The 21,925-nt window shown below is 39.0% G+C and overlaps 1 protein-coding gene across 1 annotated transcript in view; it reads left to right on the top strand.

The window, feature by feature from the left end:
- Window positions 1-21,925, top strand: part of LOC138713615 (proline-rich protein 36-like) — a 99,367-nt gene that overhangs the window by 74,304 nt on the left and 3,138 nt on the right. The window contains exon 4 of the mRNA XM_069845847.1: window positions 527-4,462. Coding sequence (XP_069701948.1) covers window positions 527-4,462 — 3,936 coding nt within the window. The remainder of the gene's footprint in view (window positions 1-526; window positions 4,463-21,925) is intronic.

Raw genomic sequence — 21,925 nt, 5'->3', positions numbered from 1 at the left:
TTTATTTTGAGATCGTAATAGGCCACATGGCCTAATAGGCTATTTGTATAGCTGCTGATGATGATGATTAATTCAGGTAGGTAGAGGTATTTGGGAATGCTTCTTGTTGTGCAGTAACAAAAGCATAGTCTGGTTGTTTGGATTTTTCCACACCCACATTGCATATTCAAGGAATTTCCCACCACCGACTACAGTTAAGATAAAAATATTGTGATAAACATTTCAGAATATTTTTTTACAAAATATGCGAATTTGGGGCTTTGTGCCACAAAATACTAAAAATATTGCTTGCTCATTAGTCTATTATGTACAAGAACGCCTGAAATATGTAAAAATATGCACAATTAACTTGGAATATTCGTCATTACAGTAGTTCAAAATGTGAATAAAATGATTTTGTATGACTTCCAAATTGACAGTAAAACTATGCAATTGCATACGAATCGTAGCCCTATTAATGTTATCACTGAAAGGCAATGAATGCAATGACACATGCTTAACGATCAAGTTTATTTTTATGTTGCAGGGTTCTCGAAAGCCAGGCCAGCTCCCATACCAGATCCCATATTAGATCCCATGCAAGCTCCCACTGCTAGATCCCATGCTAGCCCCCATGTCACCGATGTTAGTTCGCATGACAGCTTCCATGCCAGATCCCTTACAAGGTCTGAAGCGAGCTCCCATGCGAAATCCCTTGCCAGATGCCATGCCAGCACACCCGTGCCAGCTCCCATGTCAGATTCCTTGCCAGCTCACATGCCAGATTCCTTGCAATCTCCCATGCGAGATCCCATGCAAGCACATATTTCCGGCTCTCTTGCCAGTGATCCCAAGGTAGATCCCCTATCAGCTCCCACGTCACATCCCATACCAGCTCCCATCGCTAGTTCCCATGCCTTATCCCATGCCAGTGATCTCATAACAGTTCCCATGCCTGATTCCATGCCACGACCCATTACCGGCTCCCATGCCAGATATATTGCGAGGACCCATGCCAGATCCCTTACAAGGTCTCATGCGATCTCTCATGCCAGCGATTCCATATCAGCTACCATACTAGGTCTCATGTCAGACCCCATGCCAGGTCCCATACCAACCCGCCTCAGGGTTGACATTGGAATTGCCATGCTTCGTGCCAGTATAAGTGCCTCCATACGCGCCTTAGATGTCAGGCTAGGTCTCATGCCAGCTCGCATTCCTGCTGACATGCTAGCTGACATGCCATCCCTCATGCCAGCTCCCATGCCATCTCCCATGCCAGATCCCCTGCCAGGTTCCATGCCAGCCCTCCTGCAAGTTGACATTCAAATTGTCACGCTATATGCCATGATAAGTCCCTGTATAGGTGTCTTAGATGTAATGCTAGGTCCCATGCCAGCTCCCATTCCAGCTGACATGCCACCTGCCATACTAGTTATCAAGCTAGATAACATACCACCAGCCATGCTGGATGCCATGCCAGCTGACATACTAGTTGCCGTTCTAGTTAACATGCCAGCCTCGATCCTAGCTGCCGTGACAGCTCCCATGCAAGCCCCCATGCCAGCTCCCCTGCTAGCCCCCATGCCAGCTCACACGCCAGCCCTCCTGCCAGGTCCCACGCCAGCCCCCATGCCAGACCTTATGCCAGCTCCCACGCCAGCCCCTATGCTAGCCCCTATGCCAGCCCCCATGCCAGCCCCTATGCCAGCTCCTACGCCAGCCCCTATGCCAGGTCCCATGCTAGCCCGCCTGCCAGGTCCCACGGCAGCCCACCTGCTAGGTTCCATGCCAGCCACCCTGCCAGTTGACATTCAATTTGCCATGCTTCGTGCCAGGATAAGTGCCTGTATAAGTACCTTAGATGTCATGCGAAGTCCCAAGCCAGCCCCCCTTCCAGCTCCCATGCCAGCCCACCTGCTAGGTCCCATGCCAGCCACCCTGCCAGTTGACATTCAATTTGCCATGCTTCGTGCCAGGATAAGTGCGTGTATAGATGCCTTAGATGTCATGCTAGGTGCCATGTCAGCTCCCATTCCAACTGACATGCCAGTCCCCATTCCAGCTCCTATGTCAGCTCCCATGCCAGATAACATACCACCAGCAATGCTGGATGCCATGCTAGCTGACATACCAGCTGCCGTTCTAGTTAACATGCCAGCGTCGATCCTAGCTGCCGTGCCAGCTTCCACGCCAGCTCCCATGCCAGGCCCCATCCTAGTTGCTGTCCGAGCTGCCATGCCTGCTCTCATGCCTGCCCCCATGCCACCCCCCACGCCAGTTCCCATGCCAGGCCCCATCCTAGCTGCCATACCTTCTCTCATGCCAGCCCCCACGCCAGCTCCCATGCCAGGCCCAATCTTAGCTGCCGTGCGAGCTGCCATGCCTGCTCTCATGCCAGCTCCCATGCCACACCCTACGCCAGCCCCCATGCCAGACCTTATGCCAGCTCCCACGCCAGCCCCTATGCTAGCCCCTATGCCAGCCCCCATGCCAGCCCCTATGCCAGCTCCTACGCCAGCCCCTATGCCAGGTCCCATGCTAGCCCGCCTGCCAGGTCCCACGGCAGCCCACCTGCTAGGTTCCATGCCAGCCACCCTGCCAGTTGACATTCAATTTGCCATGCTTCGTGCCAGGATAAGTGCCTGTATAAGTACCTTAGATGTCATGCGAAGTCCCAAGCCAGCCCCCCTTCCAGCTCCCATGCCAGCCCACCTGCTAGGTCCCATGCCAGCCACCCTGCCAGTTGACATTCAATTTGCCATGCTTCGTGCCAGGATAAGTGCGTGTATAGATGCCTTAGATGTCATGCTAGGTGCCATGTCAGCTCCCATTCCAACTGACATGCCAGTCCCCATTCCAGCTCCTATGTCAGCTCCCATGCCAGATAACATACCACCAGCAATGCTGGATGCCATGCTAGCTGACATACCAGCTGCCGTTCTAGTTAACATGCCAGCGTCGATCCTAGCTGCCGTGCCAGCTTCCACGCCAGCTCCCATGCCAGGCCCCATCCTAGTTGCTGTCCGAGCTGCCATGCCTGCTCTCATGCCTGCCCCCATGCCACCCCCCACGCCAGTTCCCATGCCAGGCCCCATCCTAGCTGCCATACCTTCTCTCATGCCAGCCCCCACGCCAGCTCCCATGCCAGGCCCAATCTTAGCTGCCGTGCGAGCTGCCATGCCTGCTCTCATGCCAGCTCCCATGCCACACCCTACGCCAGCCCCCATGCCAGACCTTATGCCAGCTCCCACGCCAGCCCCTATGCTAGCCCCTATGCCAGCCCCCATGCCAGCCCCTATGCCAGCTCCTACGCCAGCCCCTATGCCAGGTCCCATGCTAGCCCGCCTGCCAGGTCCCACGGCAGCCCACCTGCTAGGTTCCATGCCAGCCACCCTGCCAGTTGACATTCAATTTGCCATGCTTCGTGCCAGGATAAGTGCCTGTATAAGTACCTTAGATGTCATGCGAAGTCCCAAGCCAGCCCCCCTTCCAGCTCCCATGCCAGCCCACCTGCTAGGTCCCATGCCAGCCACCCTGCCAGTTGACATTCAATTTGCCATGCTTCGTGCCAGGATAAGTGCGTGTATAGATGCCTTAGATGTCATGCTAGGTGCCATGTCAGCTCCCATTCCAACTGACATGCCAGTCCCCATTCCAGCTCCTATGTCAGCTCCCATGCCAGATAACATACCACCAGCAATGCTGGATGCCATGCTAGCTGACATACCAGCTGCCGTTCTAGTTAACATGCCAGCGTCGATCCTAGCTGCCGTGCCAGCTTCCACGCCAGCTCCCATGCCAGGCCCCATCCTAGTTGCTGTCCGAGCTGCCATGCCTGCTCTCATGCCTGCCCCCATGCCACCCCCCACGCCAGTTCCCATGCCAGGCCCCATCCTAGCTGCCATACCTTCTCTCATGCCAGCCCCCACGCCAGCTCCCATGCCAGGCCCAATCTTAGCTGCCGTGCGAGCTGCCATGCCTGCTCTCATGCCAGCTCCCATGCCACACCCTACGCCAGCTACCATGCCAGGCCCAATGCCAGCTGCTGTGCGAGCTGCCATGCCTGCTCTCATGCCCGCCCCCACGCCAGCTCCCTTAGCAGGCCCCATCCTAGCTGCTGTGCGAGCTGCCATGCCTGCTCTCATGCCAGCTCCCATGCCAGGCCCAATCCTAGCTGCCGTGCGAGCTGCCATGCCTGCTCTCATGCCAGCCCCCACGACAGCTCACATGCCAGGCCCAATCTTAGCTGCCGTGCGAGCTGCCATGCCTGCTCTAATGCCAGCCCCCATGCCTGCTTCCATGCCACCCCCCACGCCAACTCCCATGCCAGGCCCAATCCTAGCTGCCGTGCGAGCTGCCATGCCAGCTCTCATGCCACGCCATCTACCAGCAGAAGAAGAAGCTGAGGAAAGAAGAATGATGGGTTGCCGTTGGCCCTCTTTAAGAAATGTATATCGTGGGATTCGTCGTCTTTTTAGCCGTAAGTAGTTACCAGTTAAGACATAAGTCTTAAATAGTCATTTTCAGATAGATCACCCTCTATGTGTTCCTACCTATTTCCCTCACCATTTGTTCATAGTTAAGCAATTCTGTTAGAGTAATTTCACATTATGTGCACTGAAAATTTATTCCACACACAATAATTAATTTTGGCTATTTCCTTGCTCGATGTTTTAATTAAATGCCAGTATTCGCTTTTTTTTTCTTTATGTAGGTATACACAGCAAATTAACATAACACTGCATGACCACTTAAAAGAATTAGATAAGCGGTAGTATTTGTCCTACAGAATGTTTAATTTAGTGTGCACTTATTCGTCTTTATGTTCATAATTTGAATGACAGTACACAACAAACAACTTCTCAAGATTAAAACACTTGGTCTTGTGACGTCTGTTGGACAAAATCTGTTTATATGCCGAAAAGGATCTCTCAACATGCACTGAAGTGACTGGAACGTGCTTATACAGTACCATCCTGGCTACATTAAACCCCTCAGGAAGCTCACCACTGGTCCCACTTAGAACTTTATACACAGAATTAATGGTTTCATATCCAGGATTTCTTGAAAAAAACTTTTTAGCTTCTCATATATTTGTGCAGCATATTTACCAGGAGCTACACAGAATCTTTCTTTGCATTCAACAACAGAGACGTGGATTCACATAATGAGAGACTGCTGGATTCCAGTTGTTGAATGATATCTGCTGCAAAAGTGAAATATGCATCGATATATTCTAAGTCTTCTTTAAGTCCTTTTTCTTGAAACACACATTGAGCTTCTTTGATTGACAGAGAATCATTCTCTGAAAATTCCTTAACAATTAGTGCTATTTGTTCAAAGTTATTCGCATAGTATTTTACTGCTCTCAACCATGTCCCTCACTTCGTAACAATAGGCTCAGGGGGCAGGGGAGTGTCAGATAACTTCTCTCTAAATACAAAGATAATCCTAGACTTTGTGCTTCAAGCAGAACGTCGTCTATGTTATGCAGGAGAAGGGTAGATAATAAAGTAAACCCTTATCTGAACACTCGACGTTCTGGGCAGCTCGGCTCCTTTGCTCCGCGCATGCGTAATTCGGCTTTACTCCCACTACGTTGCTGGAGTTGTCACTGGCGGGTTGTGTTTGAGTTTGTTTTGAGTCTCGTGCTATGTTTTTATGGTTTCATTTTTATAACATTTCATTTCGTGTTTCATTGTAGTTATTGTGGTGGGTATGTGTGTGTATATATATATATATATATATATAGTTGGATATGTTGTTATATAGTCTTATTTAGCGTTCTTATTTGTCAAGATGTCCACATTTATTTGTTTCACGTGTGAACTGTGTGACAAGACTTTTAGTAAAAGATTCAACTTAAAAAGACACTACAACAATATACATTCTGGGTACTCTGGTACGGACCAAGAATCGTCCAGAACTACAGCTTTGAAGTGTGCTATATGTGTAAATACATTCAAAAAATTTACTGACTTCAGTGATCACCTTCCCAGAGTGCATGATATAGAATTACAAACTAACGAATTAGAATTAGAAAATTCTAGTCATTTCAAAGAATGGAAAAAAAGTGTCGAAGAGCAAGAAACAGCTTCATATGTCAAAAATCGATCTGGAAGTACGTATGCACACAAAAAAATTGTTTATTATCAATGTCACCGTTTGGGAAATTACAGAAGTAAAGTTTCACCTCCAGGCAAAAGACAGAGAGAGATTAAAGTACAGGGATCCTAAAAAATTAATGCTTATTGCCCTGCCAGAATTAAGGCAGTGTTTTTTAGTGATGGAATTGTGCGGGTTAATCATTGTATAACCCATGTTGGGCATAAAATGGAACTAGCTCATTTGACCTTACCTTCATGTGAAAGAAAAAATATAGCTTCAAAAATAGCCGCGAAAGTATCTTTTGAAGCTATCTTAGATGACGTACAGAGTTCTGTCGAGGAAATACCTTGTTACAAAGCAAGATTTACTAAATATAATAAGAGAATTTTGTTTAGACAGCGACTCTGTATGCCATTCTGATGACGCACTGAGTGTCGAGGCATGGGTAGAGAAAGAAAGGAGAAACGATGAAAAAAGTTGCGTTATTCTCTATAAGCCCAAAGGACTGGATATGGCAGAAGATCCTCAATTAAAAACTGAGGATTTCATGCTGGGCATTATGACAGAGGCACAGTCAAAGATACTTAAAAAAATATGGCACTGATTGTATATGCATGGATTCCACTCATGGAACAAACGCCTACAGTTATGAAATAATAACACTGCTAGTTCTCGATGACATGAAGTAAGGATTCCCATGTGGATTTTACTTTTCGAACAGAAATAACCAAACTGGTCTAGACGTGTTTCTAAGGGCTGTAAAAGAGAAAGTAGGACATATTGACACTAAGGTATTGATGACTGACATGGCCGAAGTCTTTTACAATTCTTGGAAAACCGTTATGAGCGACTGCGAAAAGAGGTTGTTTTGCAGCTGGCATGTCAAAAGAGCGTGGCAAAGACGACTAGATAAAATAAAGAAAGAAGAGAAGAAGAAAGACACCTATATTCAAATTTGTGCTTTACATAATGAATTAGACGAAAACGCGTTCGAAATGATGTTGCCTATCATGGTCAATGAGATGTGTGAAGATGAAGAAACGCAAGATTTTGGACTATATTTAAAAAACAATTACCTAAAAAACTGTCAGGCTTGGGCCTATTGCTATAAAAAAATGCCGGCATAAACACAAACATGCATTTGGAAAGGCTTCATAGCATAGTCAAACACCTGTTTTTGAAAGGGAAAATGGTAAAGACTCGACATAGCAATTCATGCTATAATGCGGTTCATAGGTCGCAAATTATTTGACCGTTTGATTGTACTCGAGAAGGGAAAAGTAACGAATAAACTCCGAAATATAAGAGAGCGCCATAAAAAGTCCCTGTCTATGAGTGCGGAAAGTGTTGCAGTTTCTTCTTAAGATACATGGAATGTATTTTCATCGTCGGCAAATTAAATGTATACTGTGACACTGATTGAGCCATCTTGTACTTGTACCTGGTTTGTGAGTATTGCAAAGCATGCATACACAAATTTAATACCATAAGTATACTGATGCATGTATAAAGTGGAATATGTGCAAACATGTACGCTTGGTTTGTCGCACTATAGAGACGAGAGGAACTTCACACACAAAGACTGAATCAGTTAATGAAGATGATGATTTTGTTTCTAAGCCTGGTCTTCAAATTGAGGAGGAAGAAGAGGCAAAATTGAAAGAAAAAAAATGCGATTTTAACTTATGTAGGGAATGGTGATAATTTGTAATCTTAAAATGTGAATATAGAGGAAATGAAAATGGAGGTTTCAAATGAATTTCATTCTATTTTGGACAGTCACACAACCTAATCAAGTAGTCTTAATTAGAAAAATGCTAAAAAATATAGTGCCGTTGCTGGATTCTGTTCAAGATGTCACAAGAAGTTTCCCAGCTGTGACAAAAAAAAATTGACACAACGATGAAAATTGACCCTCAACGAAGATTCACGATTAGAAAAAAGAAACAAATAATAAAGTAGTTCCAAAACCCACATCTGCAGAGACTCAAACTATTGCAGCCCACACTATAATTGGACATCTATCAAGTGCTGGTACGAGCAATGAAGATACACAATTTCCTGATGTGTAGAACAGTTTTATAGTTCAGGCTATGTAAAATAAAACTCTCATTTTATGTAAATAGATAATCATTATTGATGTTATGAGAAATAGGCCTTATTATTTTAAACGGAATACGTGTGATGTGAAAGTGATAGTGTGCAATTAAGACTTAACTGTAATATGCATTAAAACAGTGACTGATGTCATTAAGAAGAGTTATATAAAGTAGCCTACTTCAGTGTTCACGACTTCTGCTAAATTGAAGGTGAGTAATCTAAATACTAATCGTTTAGATCAGCGCTCACTGATATGAACCGCCTACCATAGATGTAAGTGCGACAAATGAAACATTTACAACTAAGGTCATAACGTTATGGTATGAAATTGAGAAAAAGTCAATAAGTGACTTATTTTGAATGTTGTTGTTGTTATCTAATGCCGGGCTTTGGCAACGAAGCCATTAGCATTCTTGCTCTCCAATATTTCTCTGTGGTGGATCCATCAGGTAGAACTTCACAGGTTATGAGATGATCTTCAGTCATTTCTTCTGCTTTGTTGCATAGAGGGCAATTTGGATTTCTGTAAATTCCTATTTTATTCAAGTGTTTGGCCAAATAATCGTGTTCTGTAAGAAGTCTGAATTTTGCTACTGCAGATTTACGTGGGATTTCTGGAATAATTTATGTTTTTTTTTATTAAAATGCTCCATTTTTTATCTTTGGCTATGGTACATAGTGCTTGGTTTTGCTTGATTTTATATTTGTTTTTAATTAGTCTTTGATGGATGTAAAAGGTAGGCTCGTATTTTTATTCTGAATTAAATTGGATCCTTTTTTGGCAAGAAAGTCAGCAGTTTCATTTCCAGCAATTCCGCAATGTGCAGGTATCCATTGCAATTGAATTTTTTCTGTAGTTTTTGAAGTTGTTGGATCATTTTGTGACATTCTTTAATTTGGATTGACATCATTTTATATGAATTTATTGCATATAATGCTGCTTTAGAATCAGAGAGAATGACAGTATTTTGAAATTTATCTATTCTGTATAGTAGGAGTTGGAGTGAGATATGAATAGCCATTATTTCCGCATCAAAATTTGTTGTATGATGTCCTGCTGGTTGATAAAATGAGAATAACGCACACATAATTCCTGATTCTGAGTTGTTATCGACAGTAGACCCATCTGTGTAGATATGTAACCATTCTTCTGGTGGGTATCTATTGTTCACAGCTTCTAATGCCAGCGCTTTTAGTACAGGTTTGGAAGTCTCAGATTTTGTAACTGGTTCTTCTAAATCTAGTTGAATGTTAATTGGTTCGAAGGTTACCGGGTTTTCTCTGCTTAAAATGTTTTCTTTAGATTTAGGGAGATTCAATTCTGTCTTTATTTCCGTGACTTTGGACAGGAAACTTGTTTGTGTTTTCAACTTGGTTGGTTGTAACAGTGTTTTTTCCCATTTTGTTGTTGTTAACCGTAGCATTTTTTCATGGTGTGTTAGTGCCTGCTCCTCTAGAGTGAGATATATTGGAGGGTTCTGGGTTAGGGCTTGCATTGCCGTGATTGGGGTTGATTTTGCTGCACCAGTTATTAGTCGCAGGGCCTGATTTTGGCATACTTCTAGTCGATTCAGGTTGAAATTATTTGCTGTAATTAATACCTCTGCATTGTAGATAAGTATTGGCTTGATGAATGTTTTTGTACGTGATGTTCAAAGTCTGCCGATTACTACCCCACTTGGCTCCAGCTAATCTCTTTAAAATTGGAAGTCTTTTTGTTGATTTGTTTACTACTGCTTCAGTATGATTTTTCCAAGATAATTTTGAATCAAAAATTGTCCCTAAATATTTCGTTTCATATGTTTGTCTCAGGTTTGTTTTCTTGAACTGTAGATTTAGTTTTGGGATTTTTTTCTTCAAGCTAAATATTTGAAACGTTATTTTATCAGTATTTATGGCCATCAAATTGTTGTCAGTCCACTTTTCTAATAGGATCAGAGCCTTTTCCATTGAAATTTTGGATTTGACTATTTGTGGGGAAGATGTCCACATGACCATGTCGTCTGCAAAAAGAGCTGTCTTTATTTCTGGGCTTGAAACAGCCAGGGGGAGATCATTGATGTAGATGTTAAACAAGGTTGTACTCAGTACTGCACCTTGTGGGAGGCCCATTTTTATTTGTCGGAATTTGGAAGTACTGTCATTGTATTTTGTAGCATAGAAATGCTGGGAAAGGAAGTGAGTGATCCAGTTTAGCGTGTTGTTTTGAATGCCTATTTTTGTGAGTTTTTCAAGTAGTTTATACCTCCATACTGAATCGTATGCTTTTTCAAAATCAATGAAAACTGATAGCGTATCTTGATTTTTGTTGAAAGATTCCTTGACATCTTGGGAGAGCGGAATTGTATTTTCTTTTGTAGATAAGTGTTGTCTGAATCCTGTTTGTGCTGCTGTTAGTATGTTATTACTTCCTAAGAACCAATTTAACCTCGCTGAAATCTTACGTTCTGCTGTTTTTGCAATGACAATTGTTAAAGAAATTGGTCTGTAATTATTTATGTCATCACCTGTCTTGCCTTTTTTTAGAATAGGGATAATTATTGCTTTTTTCCACTCTGGAGGCACAGTAGAAGTCCATGATAGGTTAAATAATTTCAGTAGTGCATTTCTTCCCTTTTGTCCAAGATGTTTCAGAAATTCAGCATGTATTTTATCAGGTCCAGGAGATTTTTTATCTTTTAACTCATGGATTGCAGAATCTAGTTCTCTTATGGTGAATTCTTTGCGGAATATATCGTTTGTTTGTTCTTGACACTTCCTGAATTTTTTGAGATCTTTTTTGATCTTCCTTTGCTTTTTTTTAGCTTCAGGAGAAAGTTTAGAGCTATAATGCTTATTAAAGGCTTCGGCAATAGAGCTGCTGGAAGTGAACGTTTTCCCATTAAATTTGAGTGGTTCTTTCCTCGTTTCTCCCTGACTTGTGATTTTATTTACATATCTGTATACTTTTTTTGCATTTTGAATGTTGAATTTGCATAAACTGCATGAATTTGGCTATCACTGGTCTTGATTCTGTAATTCTTTATATTTTCAATTAGCTTCGTATAAATATCGTCTTTGATAGCCATTCTAAAAGGGTTGGAGAAATATGAGAAAAGATAAAATATTTTCTCGCGTTTTTAATGTTAGATATTAATATTTAATAACACATGTTAAATAGAATATAATAGAATAGAATATAACTATGTAACAGTAAAAATGTATTCAATCAATATAGACAAATACATTGTGAAAATACGAGCAATCGTGATGATATAACTGAAGAGCCAACAGCGCATGAGCGGAGCTGAGGAGCCGAGCTGTCCAGAACGTCGAGTTATCTGAACTCAAGACAGTGACTGGCCGGTATGAATGATGGGCTAGTTAGGTAGAGCGTCTTAAGAATTCCATTACAATAGGGTGTCCGAAATCTTTGTATACTATAAGAACTATCAGTTTTTTTCAGTTTCATGGAAAAAATTAATAATGAGTGCTGTTAACTATATATCCCTATACAGAAAAGGAAAAAAAGAACAAAAATAAAAAATAAAAAAGGCACAAACTGTAAAAAAGGCAAATATAGGCAATATAAAACTTCACCACTTTTCGTGATTCGTACTGTATACGTAAATTAAGAGCTTTAAAATACGTACATTAACAAAATAGGCATTTTCCTAAACTTCCGATCCCTAATTATTAGTGTTCATTGAGTTAATATGTGCCTTATGTGTTAGAAACATTGTACGATTATGTTCATGACTGTTTAATAGTAACTTTTTAATGGTTGTTACATATTAAAGTAACTTCACTGTTTATTATATTTATTATGGTGCACTTAATAAATAAGAAATCTAAGTGAGCACGCACACAATACAGTTTTAGAAACACTTTAATAGGGTAAAAAATGTTCATTGATCACTGTCACTAGTATTGGTATTGTCCACCTCTCCGAAAGTTGTTACTGTGCTTGTAGTAGGCCTATTTATGAGGCATCCCTTGTTTGTTTTGGAACTGAATAGGTTTATGACTTCCACAGGTAGGATCCTTTTTTGTCTTTTGTTCGGTACTGTTGGCGGAGGGATGTTATAAAAGGATTAGAGGTGGCAAGGAGTCGATTGAATACATCCCAATTAGTGGCCTCTCTTGAAATATTTCTGGCATGATGTTCACGAAATTGCTTAAGATGTTTATTCCTTGCTTCTTGGACTTCTTCTGACATTTGTCCAATTGTAAGTAATGCCTCAGAAATAATAGCAGAACCATATATGAGTATTTTATGTACAGTGATCAAAAGTACATAATAATAATATTAATAATAATAATAATAATAATAATAATTATCCGTGGTGCTACAGCCCATGAAGAGCCTAGAGCGACCAGCTGGCTGCTGGCCTCACGCCCACATGCTGAAGCAGAGGTGTGGTTAGCATGATGATTCCCCAGCCATTATAGCTGGCTTTCGCAACTGGATTTCGCTACCTATCGTACATCACGATGCTGGGTGGGCACTGGTCCCATTTCATGAGAAAATTTCTTCCTCCATGAGGACTCGAACCAGCGCGCATTCCATAATGAGGGTCCTAGGCAGGATGCCTTAGACCACGACGCCATGGCATGGGACATACCAAGAGTACAGTGAGACAAATAATCTGGCAGTCTCCCTTGCATATTTTTAAATTCGTGTTTATTTCAAATCCACAGGATATAGTTTTAAGTATAATTACACATCTGTGGATGAGATTCCTGTCAATGCTAGTTATTTGTGCACTTACTCCTTCATTATAAAAAAATCGTTTGGCAGTGTTGCCATCGTTTGTGTTTCAGCTTCCTCCTGTCTTGAGTTGGTCTACCAATAGCCCTAATTCAGAATGGAATTTACTTTGGATTTCTTTCTTGCAAGTGGCCACACCTTCTTTCAACGTCTTGCCTCTCACTTGCCAAACTTAAATGCTAAACAGTAGGAAAGATGCCAGCCATGCAAAGTTGACAAGCCAAATTTAAAAGTAGATGTGTCTTCTTGCCTATGCCATTTCATTTCTTTCGGTGTTGCCCTGCAGATGTAACACCTTTGGATTGATAAAGTTGACATCACAGCGTTATAAATTTTGCCATCTATCATGGTTAGTACAATTTCATGGTTAATTTCTAGCTCTTTTCCAAATAAATTAATGTGAGTGGAACTGAGAGCACATATCTGTTCTTCAATGTAAGCTACATCTTCCTTAGAAAGTTTGGCAGTCTCTTTTAGAAATTGTACCCATATGGGGTGACAGTACAATGTAGAAGACGGTCGACGACTTTGCCAATCAATAATAATTTTTTTCTCCATTTTCGTTTGAAGAATAAAGCTGCGAGGGAACCGTAGACGTGAAGAAAATATCAGAGTCAGAAAATCCCTCCGCCTTTTGTTTGTAGAGCGAATGTCCTCTACTGACATCACAGCCCCACTTTGAAAATAATGTCATAGATAGTTTTTCGTCTTTCGTATTCTCAATTACTGGTTCTTATGACCTCAGAATTCGGCTAGCAATACGATTCAATAGATCTTGAAGTTTTACTTCTGTAAGGGATTCTGTGACCATTACAGATTCAGGATAACTTTTCTGTTTTTCTAGCAATTTAATTTGATCGTAGGAGTCTTCTATACCGATTTTTGTAATAAGAAACTGCAATACTACGTCTTTTTGTTTTTCACTTCCGCTTTTTTCCTTCTATAAATCATCTAACAATTCCTTTCTTTTGCAACGGTACTCCATTCTGAAACCAAAATAAATGACGAAAAATTTGTTAATCTTAACTTTTCTAACTATTTGATAGCCAAATTAAACATAGTTTTGCTTTAGAGAAGAAATTAACTAATACTGAGAATATTTGTATTTTAGACGATTAATTTGAAATACACCAATAAATATATTTATCTAATCTTATCAAAAGGGGCAAGTATGGGCAGTTTTACCTTTCGAGATCATTAAGTAAACATGTGACACTACACATTGGTCAAGGAAATAACACGGGGCAACGTGAGGCAATTTTTGTTAGTCTGCATAAAGACCGAACTTAAGGAATCACAAAATAAAATTGTACATAATATGGTTGGCGGCCAGGTAGCTCAGTTGGTAGAGCAACTGGCTACGGACTGGAAAGTCCGGGGTTCGATCCCAGGTGGTGACAGGATTTTTTCTCGTTGCCAAACTTTCAGAACGGTCCCAAGGTTCACTCAGCCTCCTATAAAATTCAGTACTGGGTCTTTCCCGGGGGTAAAAGGCGGTCAGAGCATGGTGCCGACCACACCACCTCATTCTAGAGCCGAGGTCATGGAAAGCATGGGGCTCTACCTCCATGCCCCCAAAGTGCCTTCATGGCATGTTACAGGGATACCTTTTTTTTTACATAATATGATTACATGTCCTTAGCCAAGCATAATATACTTATCATTATAATAATAACAACGTACTCTTAATTCAAAAACATAACTCTAACAATCTATAATAACACTTACCTGAAAATCAACCATAGAAGCACAAAAAATAATACCGGTAACTGAAATTCTGATTGAAAACACACAGCCACAACACAGCAAAAATGACACTTCATGCACTTGCTTGAAAGGTTCGAATACAACTGCATAGAATTAGACCTCTACGAGGGTGGCTGTTTTATGACCGCCAGACCTTGGAGATAGTTGGAGTATATTGTAAACACCATAAAACTAAGAATGGAAAAATTATTTTTGGCCAGCTTTTGAGTCTCTTGGAAACACTGTGCAATGTGGCGACAATTAAGCATTGTGGTCACATTTTCCATTTATTTTATATCTTTTTAGTAGGTTATTTTGTGATCCTGTTTCAACATCTTAGGTTATTTAGTCTCTAAATGAGGTGAAGGTGATAATGCCAATGAAATGAGTCTGGCACCGATAGTTACCCAGCATCAGTGGCGTATACTGGTTTAAGGGTCTGGGCTATCACTGACCCTATTATTACACAAAATATATTTTAAAAACCCTATAATAAAATTCCTTACCTATTTATATGTGAATTCCAGACGTCTTGATTGGGACGAAAATACTTTGATGACTTCGTCATTGAAATTACAGTTGGGCCGCTTGCGAAGTTTCTGTAGAAATGACTTTTCAATGGACATCGGTGCCAAGCCGGATAAACGTTCTTTTGTATGAGTTGATCTACAGTAGGATTTTATTCTCTTCAACGCAGAAAATGTTCTTTCTACCGATGCTGACATAGCTGGTATTGTCACAATTAATGTTGCCAATTGAAGGACTTCAGGAATAACTTGGTTCAGCTGGTTTTCATATATGGCAGATAATATTTCATGGATAGGTTTGTTCGAAAAATCAAAGACTTCTGCTGAATATATTACACTTAATTCATTTTTCAAACGTACTTGATCAAAGTGACTGTTATAGGACTGAAATAATTTGTTTAGTGCCTCATTCGGGAAGTTTTCTCTATAAGCAGAAAATTTTTGAGAATCTAGAAGATGTGTGTACTGAAGCTTTCCATAATCAGAAAATCTGTCAGTAATTTCCATGTGCATACGATCTAGTATGCTGTAGTACAGCTGCCTGTATTTCAATTCATCATCTCCTTTTCTTCGCTTTAATGGTGGTTCCATTGTATTGTCTGAAGAATTTTCATTTTCCATATTACTCCAAATGGACGGAAACCCACTACGTCTGAACTTGGATATAGTATTTTTTAACTTTGATACCTCTTGCAAGCAGTATGCTATGTCTAGACTTTTTGTCTGAAGAATATTGTAGAGCACATCTGTATGTGCGAACACTCTAGCATAGACTTCAAGAAGAAATATATTCTAAAACTGTGTGAAAAAATACAAATATCCTTGAGCTTGCACAATTACATCATCATCCCAGTTTTCTTCAGAGTCATTACAAATGATATTTTCAAAGAAAGCAGTCAGTTGTTCTCTGTATTCCTTTACTGTATTTACAAGCCGAGATGTAAAATTCCATCTAGTTGGTGTTACTTTTGGGAGTTTCTTTTTAATAAATTCCTTGTATTTTTCTGATCTTTTAGGAGATGAGAAAAATGCAGCTAAACCCGACAGTGTTTTGAAAAAAATGCGGCATTCTGGAATGGATGAAGTAAAACTAAATTGAGAACATGGCTGTAACAATGGACAAATAGTGCTTGAGGATACTTTTCTTGAACTTTTGTTTTTAAGCCATTAATATTTCCCGCTATAACTGAAGCACCATCGTATGTCTGTGCAAATAACTTATTGCCGACATTGTATTCTACTATAACACCTTCCACATGCTGAAACAAAGCAGCAGCAGTTTTGCCCGAACTGACATTTGTGAATCCTATAAACTGTTCTTGAACATTGGCAGTACTGTCGACGTATCTTAAAACAGTGGACAATTGACTCTGATTAGAGCAGTCACTTGTTTCATCAACAACAATGGCCACAAAAGGTGCTTCTTCTATTTTAGATTTTATGTTCTTTATCATAACCCCACTTATAGCAAATATTAAGTCATTCTGAATTGCGGGAGAAGTACCACAGAATACTGTTGAACTCTCAAGATGATTGGCCAGTAAATGGTCAAATTCACTTAAGGAACTTAAATATTCAATATAATTTCCTCTATTGTCTGATTCCACACTCTCATTATGACCCCGAAAAGCCAATTCTTGTTTTCCTAGAAAGCAGACTGCGTTAATAAGACGCAGTAAAATCTCCCGATTTTTTTTTCACAAGAGCATTGTGTTGGTTTATGTGTAGAGCTTTTTGCTTATCTAGCTGTAAATCAATTCTTGTCTTCCCAAAGTTTGCAAAGTTCATGCTACTATAAATATGAGCTTTTGATTTGTCGTGTTTTAGGACTGCCGTTCGAAGGGAGTTCATATTAGAAAACCCCTCTTTTGACCACACATTAGTTTCGCGGCTAAATAACAAACATGGCCAGCAAAATAGTTTAGACAGTTTAGAACTACCACACAACCAATTCCACTTACCATATGATGTTGAAGTGAAATGGCGTGTGTACTCACGCTGTTTTTCTTTTACGTTCATGGACAAATTTAACTCAGGAGTTGGTCTTTCCATTTTCACAATTTCAACTTTCTCGTTGTATGTACGACGGTTAAAAGGCACTTTTAATAAACCTTCTATTACACAGTCATTTTCAACACAAACCTCTCCAGAAACTTGTTCTGCCATATTTTTCACAATATCACTTAATTGGGAAATTAAAAACTTAATAATTCACAATTAATATAACTCTTAGACACTCGAACAAATCACAAATTTAAAATACTGCACTTCAAGAACACAATCACATTAATGAGCTAGCGTACTAAGCGTATTGTTGCTTCGCGCCTTCCAAGAAACCGATCACAAGAGCGGCAACTCACCCGCCTACACTGCACGATAGAAACTGAAGGGAGTGGGGGACGGGCAGTTGTGCGACGTGAGCGGAACGGTCACAGGCTACCCTTCACAGCAGCAGTTTCTCCAGTGATGCCGCCTTGACAACTTGTTTCTTTTCGAGAGCAGAGAGTGCATATAAATCTAACAATTACTTTAATTTTAATTACTGTGGTAAAACTAATACGGTAATACAAAATTATTACATTATGTTATATTATAAACTTTTTCTTTTGTAATTTCCCTGGGCTACCGCCGGTAGCCCCGGTAGTCCGCAAAATACACCCTTGCCCAGCATTTGCTCACTTTCCCTCTAATTACTTATCTTTTATTATAAACCATGAAGTCATTACGACATAAATATGGAATTTATTATTAGTGAAGCTACAAGATCTCGTACAATTAGTTAACACAAAATGAACACTTTCAGGAATATCTGGTTTACTAAAAAATATTCTTTTAAATATACATATAAGCATGGATCAATAAAACAACCACAATGAAAATTTAACTATTGGATTGTTAAAAATGTGTGTTACAAATGTAACATCAATACGTTATAGAGAATAACCAAAGTCCATATTATAAAATATGCTGTTGTTGTTTTCTAATGCCAGGCGTTTGACAATAAAGCCATTTGACCTCTTGCACTCCAATATATTTTAAAGATATTATCATGGCCAGCCACTGAAGCACAGATTTTGAGGCGTTCCGAATCCATTTCTTGGTTTGAGTTGCACAATGGGCAGTTAGGGGACTGATATATTCCAATTCTATGCAGGTGTTTGGCCAAACAATCATGGCCTGTTGCCAATCTAAATGCAGCTACAGACGATTTTCGTGGTAAATCGGGAATTAACTGTGGATTTTGATGCAGAGAGTTCCATTTTTTCCCTTGAGATTGTGTTATCAAATTTTGTTTGTTGAAGTCTAAGTATGTAGATTTAATAAATATTTTCACAGAGTAATACGTAGATTTAGTAACAGGTCTGTAAGTAGCAGTGCTACCCTTCTTTGCTAAAGCATCCGCATTCTCGTTTCCCAGGATTCCACAATGGGATGGTATCCATTGGAATACAATTCTTTTATTGAGGGATATTAATTGAGAGAGCATTTTAGTTATTTCTGCTGTTTGAGATGAAGGTGTGTGTGTTTAGAGACTATTGATAGAATAGCTGCTTTGGAGTCTGACAATATAACTGCATTTTTAAATTTATTGATGTGGCATAGAAGATTCCTGAGACTTTCACTTATTGCAATGATTTCTCCATCAAAACTTGTTGTTCCATATCCAAGAGATCTATAAAGTGAGAAGAGACAGCATGTAACACCTGCACCGGCACCTTGTTCTCTGGAGATCATGGATCCGTCAGTGTATAAATGGAGCCAGTTTTGTGGAGGGTACCTAATATTAATTGTCTGTAAAGACAATTGTTTTAGTATTTCAGTGTTTACTTCTGATTTTAGTATTTCTTCTGTTAAATTTAGATTATATTCTATATGTAACTTGCAACACGGAGCACACAAAAACCCGACTGCAGTCTCCGAGCTTCTGAACTGAACTGTGATGATTAGATGTTTGATGTTTGGTATAATTGATTGATGTAGGTTTCCAGTAAATGACGGTTATGAAGTACTATTGTATATTATTAAAGTGTCGTCAACATATCGAAAGTATGCTTTAATGCTATGTTGTAGCTGTATATTAGGAATATGTTGATTTTATAAGTGCTGAAGGAAGATATCGGCTATGAAGCCTGACACTGAATCTCCCATAGCTAAACCTTTTGTTTGTTTGTATATTTTATTATCGAAAGTAAAACAATTTTGATATAAGAAATGTGTAATATATTTTCAATTTGTTTTACTGTGCTAGGGTTGATATGTAATCCTTGTAATTTTGTAACTATTATTTGAATGGTTTCATCTATGTGAATGTTCGTGTAAAGATTTTATATGTCCAAGGAAATCATTTTATCATGTTCATTGACTTTTAACATACCTAACTGTTGAATAAGTTGTTGAGAATTCAGAAGTGTATATTTATTTTCTATTGGAAGTGTGTGTGTTTTTTTAGTTGTAACAGGAATTTATTAATTTTGTGATTTGGAGCCTGCATACTATTAACGACAGGTGTCATTTATAAATTTGCTTTATGAGTTTTGGGTAGTCTTCAAGATAGAGATACTAGGGTTTTTACTTATATATCTGTAGGATTTTGACGGAGGAATTAGGTCAACTGCTGATTTTATAGCCTGCTTTATTTGTTTTTGATAGAGTTCAGTAGGATCCACTTTAAGTTCTGTTATTTGATTTTTAGTGATAAATTCTGATGTTTTGTTAACGTAATCTTCTTTTTTTTCATCAGAACAATAGAATCGGATTTATCAGCTTTAATATGAATGATATTATTTCGATTAATTTTTTCTCTAGCTTGATGACCTTCTTATGTTCGGATTTAGCTTTTTGTATTTGATGTTTGGTTTTGGGATCTTTAATATACTCTGAAATTATTTTTGAAGCTTGATATCTTAGGTGTTCTTTATTTTCATGTGAGCTACTTTGTATAATATGTTCTGTCTCTATTATTAAATTGTCGAGAATTTTATCTTCATCACATGGTTCGTAGTTATGTTTGTAGCCTCTGTTAATGATTTCTAATTCTGATGGGGAAAGAGAAGTGTCTGTTAAGTTGGTTAATCTATTAGTTGAATTGATGATGTAGTTCGCTGCGATTTTGAAATTAGAAGGGTGTCTAATTTCTTGTTTAAAGTTTCATATTTAGTTTTCATCAATTGATTAACTTTATCTTGCCTTTTTTTTGTATGCTATCCCAATATATACCAGTTGATTTTGCTGTGAGTAAATGCAGTGTATATAATTTATTGCTGAGTGTTTCTTTTTTCTTATTTTGAAATTTAATTTAATTTTTGAGCCAACAGAATTGAGTTTGTCATTGAATTTCTTGGCAGCTATGGAATTATTATTGATCACTTTATGTTGAAGGCATTGTTTGTTGAACCGAAGATTGGCTTTGGTTTTATGTAATTTCACCTTAATGTTCAACTACGTGTATCCAAGTTTCTTTGCCTGACTGGTTTCGATAAATTTGAAAGTCATATTGAGGTTAAGATTTCAGACAAGTTGACTCTTTACATATCATTCAATATCATTTATATTTTGAAGAAAGATAATTTTGTGAATATGACATTCTGGCAACAAGCTACACCCAAATCTAAAATTGAGTATCTTTTTTTTTTTTTTTAATTAATGTACTTAAAAAAACATAACTGCTCTGTATTCAGGATCCTTGTGGTCACCCTCGCTGGAGGGCTGATGATTTAGTTAAATCCTTCTCTAATAATGAATTATTTTACAATTTCATTCAACAACTTATGAATTAATACAGAAAACAATTTTCACATCACAAGGTTATATATCCACAAATATTTTCGACTTTTTAAAAATCATCTTCAGGTGGAGATTGTTATTGTTACAAAATACCGATGTATCATCAACATATCGAGCATAAAATTATATATTGAATTCTGTCTTGAAATTGGGAACGTGTTTGTTTTCCAATTCCTGTAGAAAAATCTCGGCTAGAAGGCCTAAGATCAGATCACCCATTGCTAATCCCTTAGTTTGTTGGTATACTTCGCCATTGAAAGAGAAATAATTGTGTTTTAGTGTAATCGAAAGTAAATCAACTATTTATTTTATGACATTCTCATTAGTGTTATTGATCCATGCTTGTATTCATATTTAAGAGAGTATTTTTTTAGAAAATTAAATATTCCTGAAAGTGTTCATTTTGTGTTAACTAATTGTACAAGACTGAAGATGGCATTACATGGCGAATGTAATATAGCTTCACCAATAAATTCCATATTTATATCACAATTTAATGACTTTATGGTTTATAATACAGGATAAGTAACTAGAAGGAAATAAATACATATGTATTTGTCATTAAAATTGTTAAATAAAAATAGGCAAGCAATAAGAAAAGAAAACTTTAATACAAAAAGAAAATAGGAAAATTCATTGTAAATGCTACAGTGAATATTAAGGAGAGAGGATGGCTTTAATATCGTGGAAAACCGTTGAATTAAAAAATGATTTTGTTGTAAAATACACATTGATACGTGAGAAATATATATATTACGTAAATTTTAATGTGTATTTATGCCCTCGTCAGCTACTGCAAAGCTATTTTAAAGCTCTGGTGCACATGATTTTCAAGGCGCAAGGATAGTTAAAATGTGGTGGAAAACCAGTAAATTTTTTTGCTTTAAAATAATCTTTGAAATTTTAAACTTTCATCGCACAAATTTAA

Source organism: Periplaneta americana, chromosome 14 (genome assembly GCF_040183065.1).
Source record: "Periplaneta americana isolate PAMFEO1 chromosome 14, P.americana_PAMFEO1_priV1, whole genome shotgun sequence".
In the NCBI taxonomy this organism is placed as follows: Eukaryota; Metazoa; Arthropoda; class Insecta; order Blattodea; family Blattidae; genus Periplaneta; species Periplaneta americana.
The sequence above is the reverse complement of the archived record's forward strand: the minus strand, read 5'-3'. Positions and strand labels throughout refer to the sequence as shown.